The sequence below is a fragment of the Halichoeres trimaculatus genome, unplaced genomic scaffold (genome assembly GCF_033239565.1).
Source record: "Halichoeres trimaculatus isolate MK-OKI-2021-1 unplaced genomic scaffold, fHalTri1.1 fHalTri1_scaffold_8, whole genome shotgun sequence".
NCBI lineage: Eukaryota > Metazoa > Chordata > Actinopteri > Labriformes > Labridae > Halichoeres > Halichoeres trimaculatus.
In genome coordinates this window covers 36436060-36447787 of record NW_027437186.1, presented here as the reverse complement: position 1 = coordinate 36447787, position 11728 = coordinate 36436060, and the positions used below count along the sequence as shown (strand labels likewise).

General features: G+C 42.9%; 1 protein-coding gene across 1 annotated transcript in view; it reads right to left on the bottom strand.

Moving 5' to 3' along the window:
* Positions 1 to 2511: 2511 nt before the first annotated feature.
* Positions 2512 to 11728, bottom strand: part of kif16bb (kinesin family member 16Bb) — a 51129-nt gene continuing 41912 nt past the window's right edge. The window contains exons 18-20 of the mRNA XM_074676088.1: positions 9272 to 9424; positions 8383 to 8467; positions 2512 to 4913 (exon numbers count right to left, since the gene is read on the bottom strand). Of these exons, the coding sequence (XP_074532189.1) occupies positions 2829 to 4913; positions 8383 to 8467; positions 9272 to 9424 (2323 nt within the window). The 3' untranslated portion in view covers positions 2512 to 2828. The remainder of the gene's footprint in view (positions 4914 to 8382; positions 8468 to 9271; positions 9425 to 11728) is intronic.

Here is an 11728-nt window from a genome sequence, read left to right as displayed (position 1 = left end):
AGACGACTTGAATGTTAATAAACCGTCTCGAGAAAAGAAAAGAAGCAGAAAAACAAACTCTTTCACATCCCGGAGCTTTCATCTTCACTGAAACCTCAGCGCTACGAGGTGTGATGGGTTTCTGCGTTCAGGGCTGAATCTCCATCCAAGGTGCGGCAGCAGACAAGAGGACTGATTGCACCATATTGCCCCTGTAATTTTCTGAGCTGGATGGGGTCATTCAGTCAAGAAAAGAAGCAGACAGTCTTTGGCTCCGAGTACGAGATGTGAATCAGACTCTGGTTCTCGCTCAGAGACGCAACAATGCTGTCCTGACCCCTCCAAAATATAAAGCAGCTCTCAAACAACGGGAAAGTCCCGTCCTGGAGTGGACAGTGTGGAGGAGCAGAGTTAAATCAAATGAGCTATTGTGCAGGAAGAAGCTGTGTCGTTAAAGTTCAGCAGGACCTCAGGTACAAAGAGTGTATCCTTACAGAGGTGAGCTGAATGATAAGAGATGAATAAAGATTCAGGCTGAGTCATCGTCGGAGAGGAAGGGGCCGGAGTGGAAAAATGCTAAAGCTAACATCAGAGAGGGAGGTGAGAAGAGAGGAAGCATGACGGGAGATGAAAGGAAGAAAAATATCAGGCATTAGCGCGAGCAGTGAGACGTATCAGACGCTGATTTCTTTGTTTCCCGATCAGAAAAACTCAAGACAAGGCTTGATGTAAAGTTCCTGTGAGGAGATTTTCACTGATCCTGAAAAAGTCTCCCTTCTAGATATCTGCCTGATCCTAATCCACACTTTAAAATGAGATTATCAGCTCCAATATAGGTTATTTCAATATGCTACTTCATAGTTTACTGATCAATCAGGACCAAACTGATTTACAGCACATCTAAGTCTCCATGACAACACCACACAAGCTGATGAAGTTTAGTAGAGAGAAGAGAGATCTGTGTTTTTCTCTGCTGGAAACGATTTCTGTGATTAATTTTGTAGTGATGGTGGACACTGGAGCCTAACTGTCAGACAGAAAAAGGACAGAAGAGCAGAAGAAAGAGAAATAGGAGAGAGATAGAGCACGAGCTAAAGGCTAAAACACAAAAGTTCAGAGCTCAAGAGCTCAAACACACAAGCTATAGGCTAAAACAGAGGCTAGTGGCTAAACACAGGCTAAAGAATTAAGCACAAGCGGAAGATTAAATCACATGGTATAGGCTAAAACACAAGCTTAAGTCCAAAGTAGGAGCTAAAGGCTAAAAATAAGACTAATTGCTTAAACACAAGCCAAAAGCTAGAACACACCCTTAGGGCTAAGGCATGTGCTAAAGACTAACCCAAAAGTCTCAACCTGAAACACAAGCTAAAAGATAAAACACAAGCTAAAGACTGAAACATTATTTTAAGGCTGAAACTTAAACTACAGGCCAAAACAAAATTCAAAGACAAAAACACAAGCTAAAGGCGAAAACTGAGCTAAAGGCTTATATACAAGCTAATTGCATAAACACAAGCTAAAGGCGAAAACTCAAGCTAAAGGCTTATATACAAGCTAATTGCATAAACACAAGCTAAAGGCTGAAACTCAGGCCAAAGGCTAAAACACAGGCTAAAACACAAGCTAAAGGGCTAAAACATGATTTTAAGGCTTAAACTACAGGCCAAAACACAATTTAAAGACAAAAACACAAGCTAAAGGCTAAAACACAAGCTTAAACCTCAAATACAAGCTAAAGGCTAAATCACAAGCTCAAGATGAAAACACAATCTGAAGGCTTAAACACAAGCTAAATGCTAAAACACTGGCTTAAGGCTAAAACATGAGCTTAAGGCAAATACACATGCTTCAGGCAAAAACACAGGCTAATGGCTTAAACACAAGCTAAAGGCTAAAACATACGCTTAAGGCTAAAACACAAGCTAATGGGTAAAACACAAGCTAAAAGCTAGAACACGTGCTTAAGACTTTAACACAGACTTAGACTATAACAAAAGTTTGAGCCTGAAACACAGGCTAAAGGCTAAAACACGAGCTTCAGGCTTAAACGTAAACTACAGGCCAAAACATGATTTTAAGGCTTAAACACAGGCTAAAGGCTAAACAGTGAGCTACTGGCCAAAAAACAAGCTTAAAGCTAAAACACAAGCTAATGGTTAACACACTAGCTAAAGGCTAAAACTTGGGTGAACCGGCTGCTAGTAGCGATAGGTAGAGCCAGCTTTTGATGTACAGTACAAACATAGGTTAGCTTATTGTCACGTGTCAAACAGCGCTACCTAACTGTGCTGATAAACACTTTACCTCGTGGTGTTGTATCTGGTAAAAAGTTGACTTTCCAAAACAAACACGCCTGGTTAAAGTCACATCTTAACAACAGTGTGTGTGGGACTCCAGGCCACAAGGTGGCGCTGCAGTCACATTAAAACAGATCCTCCTCACAGCATCTTTAACTTCCTTTTATTTTCATTCACAGTTTGAAATGTTTTTTTCTAAAATACAGTTCACATTTACATAAAATTATACAACATTAATTATGAGGATGTTTGGTCACATGTGAGCGTGAATCTTTTAAAACACAGCATTAAACAAATTAAACAGAAAGGCATCATCCTCATTTTTCAAACTTTAACACCTGAACATGTAAAACTTAAAGACGTAACGAGCAAATTCAAAGAAAAGTCTCAGTGTAACTAACGTATAATGTAAAAAACAGAACAGTAAAGTTTCCTCCGTCGTTGGCGTGTCCTTCCTCGTGTCTTGTTGAGGTGCTCTTCTGCCTCTGCTCCCTGTGACTGAGAGTTTTTTCAGCCTGGACTGTTCATTACTGGCTGTTCAATCCTTGATCAGACGTTTGACAAGTGATTAATCAGGCAGCCGGCCTCAGAGGAGCGACTGAAAGTTAATTTCCACACTTCTGCATGCGGAGATGAATTTGAAGCGAGCGCGGGCAGGGTCGCTGCTTCAGTCACGCTCTCAGGGTGACCCCTGCCCCTCACACTCGCCAGGATTACATCCAGTGTGACAGCGCCGTGATTGTCTTCAGCACGCATCAGCACGCAGCGCACATCCGAGCGCTGACGGAGGGTTAAGTTGTGGAATTGGGGATGGCAGGGCGCTACGGTGACGGAGCGTGGAGGAGGGTGAAAGACGGCGTCCTCCTGCACCAGGCCGAGGTGGGTATCAGTGAGGAAAAACTGAGCCAGAGTCTGAGCACGACTTCCTGTACGGACCCGTACGCCTGCGAGCAGCAGGATCTGCACCTCCCCCAGCGGGACCGCGGCGTCATCCATGTTGGAGTGCAGGAGATAAACCAGGTCTGCAAGACTCCTCTGAAACGTGCTGCAAACCCTCAGCCCAGCATCCAGCAGCAGGTCAGGAACAAAGTCCTGCCACCCCAGAGACATCTTCATCAAGTCCTCATGCAGCAAAGGATGCTGGGAAACCCGCTCATCCTCAGGACAAACCACACTGAGTATCTCCAAGCAGAGCTCTTTCGTGAGCTCCTGACTGAAGGTGTAGACGCCAAGGAGGCCGTCGTCTGTGGCGCCCGTCAGACGCAGACTGAGTCCAGCAAAGCCCACCTGGACCTCCTGCAGCTGCAGCAGAGGGAGGTGATGGAGCAGAACCAGGAGTCCAGAGTCATCCCCGAGGGCGTAGATACCGGTTTCAGCCAGGATCAGGAGGGCGGGGCGGGGCTCGGGATGGACACACGTGGCGACGCTCACCCAGAAGAGAGCTAGCATCCTCTGTGAGGTGCAGACGACGGGGTCCAGTGAGGGGAGTAAGTCCTCCAACGGCTGGTTCTGGAGACGTGACAGGAAAGCAGGGAACTGGATCAAGGTTTGAGTCAAGATTTTGACATTTTTTAAGTCAGGAAGAGTCCTCGTGGTCTCCTGAGTACAGGAACTAGCAGACTTTTCACTTCCTTCAGCTTGTTTTTGCTTTTGTGTCGACCCAAGATCCCTGACGCCATCTTGGATCAGCGGCATGTCATTTCGTAGTTCTTCTGCCTTGTTGGAGCTCTGCTTTGGCGTGAGGACTTTGAGCTGTTTGTACTCTGAGCGAACACACTCCAACGCTTCAGCCACAGACTGAACATCCTGCGTTATCTCCACCTGGATGTGCTGGATGAGAGGCAGCTCCTTCATCAGAGAGAAAAGCTGGCTATCCTTAAAGAGGGAGAAGACGAAGCTCCCTTTAACGGCGGTGAAGACCGGACTGCGCAGAACGTTACTTTCCTTTAACAGAGAGGAAACCTGACTGGACAGAGAGGCCGTCAAAGGCTGCAGTCCCTCTTTCCTCCAAAGAAGTCGCCCCGCGTCCTGGACGATCCAAGAAACCGCGCTGACCAAAGAGCCGAGGCCTGACTTCTGAGCTGCTTCGGTCTCTGTCTCAGCATCTCCCTGGATCCCCTCCAACCCTCCACATTCATCCATCTCTCCGCTGCAGCCGCTCCGGCCCTTGAAGGTGGATTCCTCTTGTGGACAGCAGGCTGCCGGAGCGCTGAGAGGCTGAGCGCGGGTTTGTGGGAGGACAGGCGCAGAGCTGCTTCTTCCTCTCTGCAGGTGGGACGCGCCGCCTAATGAGCTCCCACCAGAGCCAGGTCTCCCCTTGTAGCCGTCAGCCACGACACCTCGGATCTCGTTAGCATTCCCCTCTGGCGTGGCGCAGCATCCATCACCCAGGCCCAGGACACTTGTCTGCTGGAGGCTGGCATCCCCTGACCAAACCTCCTCCCTCCTATCACCTGCATCTCCAGCCACGCTCTGAGCCTTCCTCCACAGCCACGCAGACACCAGCCCCAGCCCTGATTTATGTGACGAGCCGCTCTCCTGCTCCCGGCCTTCCCTGGTGCTTACCCCACCCCGCAGCAAGTCTCCATCCACCTCCGCGGTGATGTGAGGGACGGGACGTTTCCACGGTTTGGCCTAGTTTATCCACGGCGCAGTTAGATGAGAAAAGGAAGAGAAGGAGAAGAGACAAATAAACTTTTCTACACAGATCAAAAACACTTCCTGTTTATAAGTTTAAGCTTTGAAAAGAAAAATCAACTCCTTTCAAACTTGCTCCTACTTATGAAATTATCATCTGAATTCGATATTTACAAATCGGGATGATGTCAGGAGACATTTGTCAAATAAGGAGATGAAGATGAGATTGGGTTTGAATATCTTAAGAGCAAACACGGCTGTTCAGTTACGCTGCAAAAACTGAATCTTATCAAGTGTTTTTGTCTGATTTTCAGTAGAAAATGTCTTTTTATACTTAATCTGAGCCACATTCACCTAACCAGTCCAGAAAAATGTCTTATTTCAAGTTATTAAAAGACAAAATGAGGTCTGAATTGCTGTAACAAGTAAAAGAAATCTGCCAATGGAAGAAGAGAAAAGTTACCTGTACTAAGACATTATTTATCTCATTTATTTATTTAAAACAGGACAGTGTACATTAATTGACACCTAAACTAATGTAAATGTACCCAAGTTAGCCAAAATGGCTAATTTTCATTAGCAGCCCCTTTGCCAGGTGTGTTAATTGGCAACATAGAGCAGAGGTAAAATTTATTAAAAAAACCCAAAAACCTGGTAAGTAATGAAATAAATAAAATAACAATAATAACAAAAGTAATGAAATAAATAAAATAATAACAATAATAACAAAAGTAATGAAATAAATAAAATAATAACAATAATAACAAAAGTAATGAAATAAATAAAATAATAATAACAGCAAATTTGTCTAGCTCAATTTCCATATATATATTTTTTTAAATGTTACAAGCAATTTAGTACAGTGGCATTTACCTAAAAAAAAAAATCCACTTTTCATGACATAACTACAAAAAAAAATATGTTTATTGAGATGAAAATTAAAGATTTTCAGAAACTGCTTTACTTTTCAGATTCTTGTTTTCACAAAATAGTATCCCATAAAAACCAAAAACTGAAAAAAATATCCTGTTTTTATGAGATAGTTATGTTGTAAAAACAGGAGGATGTGTTGTTTTATTTTCAGGTGAATGTAATACGCCACCGTACAATTCAGACCTTGCTTTTGTCTTTGAATAACTTAAAACCAGACATTTTTCTGGACTGACCAGTTGAGTGTGGCTCATATAAAACATAATGAAACAATTTTTACTTGAAATAAGACAAAAAAAAATTGATAAGATTTTTTGCAGTGGTGACTTTATTACTCCTCTGTAATAGATGCCGATCTTTAGAAGGCAGTTAAACACACTCATTCTGGTCATGTAGTGAGTCATCAATGTATTTGAAAAACATCTTGTTTTCTGCACACGAAAAACTGAAATCTTATCAAGTGTTTTTGTCTCATTATTAGTAAAAATGTCTGATTATACTTGTTTTTAGCCGCCGATTCACCTCAGGCGGCGTGTTTAGAGCGTTCTGGCGTTTGAGCAGAGCACGCGTTTGGGCAGTAGACGCAAATTCCCTCGAGTTCAAAATATTGAACTTTTGACGCGAATTTGCGTGAAGGCTTGCCGTGGCCGCCAATCAGCAATGACATTCCCCCACGACGTCATTGTTTTGACGTTGGGGGGCAACCGCCGCCTGCTCCGGCTCCAACTCTGCCTGAGGATGAAGGAGAAAACAATCTGTGCGGTGTGTCATTATCCAGAGTTATACGATACAAGGGTGAAAGTCTCTGAGGAGACAGGTTTTGAATATAAGTTCTGTAAATATTCGTTTCCAGCTGGATCTGTCTGCACGGGTCATCACTGAGTCCGACTGCGTTTTCCTCAGTGGAGTTTTAAGCCTGATAGAGAGGAGGGAGGAGCGGGGCAAGGGCAGAGCCAGGGAAAAGATGGAAGTTCTCTGTGCTCCTCTCTTTCCTCCACCCCTTCATTATCCCCAGGGAGACCTCCAGGAACATGGGTCGGGGGTACGGGGGGTCGGAGGTTCGGGGGGTCGGAGGTTGAGATGGTAGGGAACAGCCAGGCAGGGCCAGTGGATTACCAGGGAGAGGCAGCAGGCCTTGATTGTGATCTCCAAAGCTTTCACACACTCTCCTGTCATGCTTTTGAAACCACAGCTCATTGTTTTTCAGATGCTCTTTGGAGCTTTCTGTCTTTAAATAAACGGGCTCTCTACTCTGCATGCGCAGTACCGCGCTAACCCGCGTTCGCCCCTCAGTTTGTCAAAAAAAGTCCAGCGGCGAGACTCGGGCGTTCACGCAGTGCGTGACAGGCCGTTCGCGTTTGGTGTGGCCGCGGCATTACAAGTGGAAAAAAAAAAAAACTGAAAATGGAACAAGAGAAATTTGCAAGAAAATTTGCTTAAAAATGGGGCGAGCTAGTTCAGGCAGACAACTCGAGCTGCACTGCTATGCACATACCACGTGTCTCACACGTCATAACCATCTTGCAATCACACTCTGCCTCTCATTTGGGCGGTCTATTTAAACCAGGAGTCTCCCATCCCAGCAACCACCTGCAGGCTCCGGTGGGGAATTGTGCTCAGTATGTTTTGCTCATCACTCCTAAATGTCACCATGTAAACTTATTGTGAGGGGTGATGAGGCCGGAGCCTGGACGCTGCTAAATAAACAATTCAAACGTGAGTTGTCTGACTGAACTAGAATAATGTCTAAATACAAGTAACTTTTCTCTTGTTCTATTGGCAGATTTTTTTAACTACACCCAAGCAATTCAGACCACATTTTGTCTTTAAATGACTTGAAATAATGTGGCTCATATTAAGTCTAAAAAGACATTTTCTACTGAAAATAAGACAAAAACACATGATAAGATTTCAGTTTTTTCAGTGTGGTTTAATGTGTTGCCGTTACAACAGACGTGCTTTTTCTTTGTTCTCTAGTTTTTTGTTTTGTCTCTTTTTCAGAGAGGATAGAGGATAGGCTTCTCTTTGTGTTTAGTTTTGCAGGTTTTTGTTAAGTTTGGATTTTCTATGTCTATACAAAGCAATAAATGGTTTTGTTTTTTTTTTAAAGTTGAATTATGTCTGAAAACAGAAACGCCGACACAGAAAGTGTCTGCAGTCTAACGAGGTCCGTGTATAAACAAACTTACTTCAGAGTGCCCTTATTGCTTGGTGCTGTCACAAAATGAATGCCATTTCCTTTGAAACCCCTACAGGAAAGTGTAAAAGGGTTTAAATATGTGCATAATAAACAAACAAGCTGAGGGAAGAAGTGTTTCATGCCTCATAAAAATCTGTATTGAACAGAGAGGAGGGGGAATCGACGTTGGCTCTGTGTGTTTTTGTGCGGTGACAAAGGGAGTAATGCACAGAGGCAAAAAGCACCTGAGCAAATAAAATCTGCATAAAGAGAGTCTGTTATCACTGCTCTTAAAGTTTGTTTTTGATTTCCTAAATGTTTCATCACGAGTGCAGGAAATGAAAGCCTTTCACGTACCGTCGGCTCCTCAGTCGCTGCACAGGTCACACATCTCTCCAGCACTTTGGACTCAGCGGTTTGTGCAGAAAGTAAACCCCTCTGACTGCAAAAAACGAAATAATACACTTCATGTTCCATCAGAAAACAAAACCAGCGTCTTGATACGAGGCATGTGCTCTGTGCAGATGTGCTTATTTGCTTATCCGCGCTGCCAGAGTCTTTGTTTTCAAAGCAAATTCAATTATTTGCTGCGCTGCGACTCTGGAGACTTCAAACAGTTTTTCAGGCAAAAGACAAGACTGCAATAACCTCTCAACCCCAGCCTTGACAAAAAACATCCATTAGATTTGAAAAGCAAACAGCCCAAATGGCTGGATGAGATTAGAGCCCCTCTACTAGCTGTGAAATTAAATAGAATCTGTGCATGTTGATTTGGGGATTTACATACAATACTGAGCCCTGGAGAGGAGGGAGCGGAAACCAAATATACAGCTCAGAATGATTTCTGACAGTAAACAGCAGCTTTCGCGCAGCTTTGTGGGCTGCAGCAGGTTGACAGCGAGGGGGGAAGCGGGAGCACTAAAGCAGCGACAGCATCAACCAGAGAAACAGTGTGCAGGTCCTCGCAGCGATTAAAGGATTTCTGCAGATCCGGGGATCAGTGCAGAGGATGTCCTGTTCTCTGAAATGTTTGTCTGCTCACATGAATAAATGGAGGAACACTGATCTAGGATTTCCAGTAAGGAGCTGACCACATTTTCCTCCCTGTCACACGCCGTGCTCACGTGCAGAGGTTTGCTGTGTTCTTACAGGAGGAGGAATGTTAACACAAACAACAGATCCATTAACATCACCACAGAGACTCACAGAGACTCACAGAGACTCACAGAGACTCGCACAGACTCACAGAGTGCCAGGATCTCCCAGCGCTGCTCTCTGTTGATGGGGAGCCACGCTGCTTTCCTTTGAAAGTCGTTTGAAGTCCCGGTTGCGTCTGTTCAGGCTTTCTTGGACCAGCTTCCAGTCCACCTCCTGCTGGTTGAGCTCCTCTTCCACGCTTCTGGTGACACACACACACACACAAATATTTCTGATTTATTTAACGGCTGTTAAATCAAACTTTAACCTAGATTTGTGGAGGACTCTGATTGTTCACTTGGAGTTTTTCTTTTCAGTTGAGGGTCACAAAGAGCTGATGCTAAAGCTGTGAGGCTAAAAACCGTAGTTCCTTAAATGGCCACCAGAGGCCGACTCCCAAAGTGATTCGGACCAATCAGGCTTCAGACCATGGACCAAGGGTCTTCAATCTGCGGCTCTGGAGCCTCACGCGACCCTTTGACTCCTTTTCAGTGGCTCCTTGTAGCTTTAAAAAAAATATTATTTAAATAAAGAATTTTTATTTTTCTTAGAGGGTATTGATGATTAAAGACAATGACACAAAATAAAAATATAGCATTTTATTGAACTTAATATGCATCACCTCTTGCAATAAAGCTTTCAAAAAATTTTTTTTTGACTTTTGCCAATTTTTTGGAAATTCAATTTTGGACTTTTTTTTTACAATAAAGAAAAAATCTGTTTTTTCTTTAAAATTATGCAATTTTTTGATTTTTTTTTTTTTTAATTTTTTAAATGTACCAAATTTTTTAAGACATTTTTTAATATACTTTGCTAATTTATTAAAATTGTCAAATTTTAAAAATGTCTAAATTTTGAGTTTTTTTCACATTTTTGCACATTTTTAAATTTCTTTTTAAAAAAAAAAAAAAAAAAAATCAAATTTTTGAAATTCAAACATTTTGAAAAATTTCGCAACTTTTTGAAGTGTGTTAAATTGTGCAAATGTATGACATTGTACTTTTTTTTTAATATTTGCCAATTAATCAAAATAATAAAAAAAATTAAACATCACATGTACAATTTTTATAAACACAAAAATCTTCTTGCTTGGATAATTATGCACAAGTAATTATGCACTGACTTAAAATCAGACATTTTTCTGGACTGCTCAGGTGAATGTGGTTCATATTTTTTACGGTATTTTATTGTTTATTGTATATTTATTGTAAGTTGCACTGTGTGCTATTCTTATCATTGCACTTCACTATTTGTTTTACTTCTTAGCTGTGGCTGTGTGTGTCAATGAGCAGCTGAATAATTGAATTTCCCTTTGGGAGTAATTAAGTATTTATCTATCTATCTATCTATCCTAAAAAGACATTTTGTACTGAAATTGAGACAAAAACACTTGATAAGATTTCAGTTTTTTGCAGTGTTGGCCAACATTCAATACTTTATTTTTAAATCAATACCCCCTGTTGCCAACCTAAATCTTCAACATCACGACCATAAATCAAGTGGTGTCTTAACACTGGCTACATATTCTTGTTTACAGCCTCTCAGAGGTAAAGTTCAAAGGTCAAACTCTCCAGAGGGAGATATGTGAGGCTCCTCACGCTGCACTCAAACCCAGTGACAGGAGCTCCTACAGCAAAGAACTTTATCCAGAGTAAAAACACTTTTCAGACGATCCGGGCTCCTAATAACAGCCTGTCGGTGGGCAGAGGAGGGAAACAGTTAAGTTGCCACTTGGCCTACTGGCCAGAGACGCAGACACTGAGAGGGATGTCAGATGATGGACTTTCAAAGCTAACTTAGCCATTAAAAGCTGCTCGGGTCAAACGGCCGCTGGCCCGGTCCATCAGTGGGAGCTCTCAGACTTCAGACATGCTGCGTCTGAAAGAGCTGCAATTTAAAGTTGGCTCCAACATACTGTCTCTGTTACACAGTCCATTTATTTAAGAATAAACCAAACACACAGAGGGACAACTTTTCTACGAGTGAGACGAACGGTTAAACTCGATAACAGCAGCACACAACAAAGCGACCCCGCTATTAGATACAAACAGACTGTTCACGCCGCTCCTTCTTCCTCCTCTCCAAACAGAAGTCCACTTTTAATGGATTTCAACACTTCCTGCTTCAGGCCAAGGCCACATAAGAAGATCTGCTCCCAGCCGAGATAATCCACTTTGATACCAACGATATGAAGTGCTCCCATGTTTTCACGAGCGGGTCAGACTTTCTGCGGCCTGAACTCTGCCTGATAACTCACAAGTTGCTTTTGTTACACTGAATCACCCCCTCCAGCCACTTCAGGTCAGCTCATTGATATTTTGTGACACTCCTGAAGCCGAACGGATACCCACAGCCGCAGACTGAATCCAGATCATTAGCTCTTATTTACCGCTGAGGGTTATTTCTGAAATGATTGGGCACATTTAAAGATCAATTCTGTCCTTGCTGCAAGCGAGGTTTATGCTTAGTGAACAACAAGAACAAGGATGGAATAAATATCACAGCA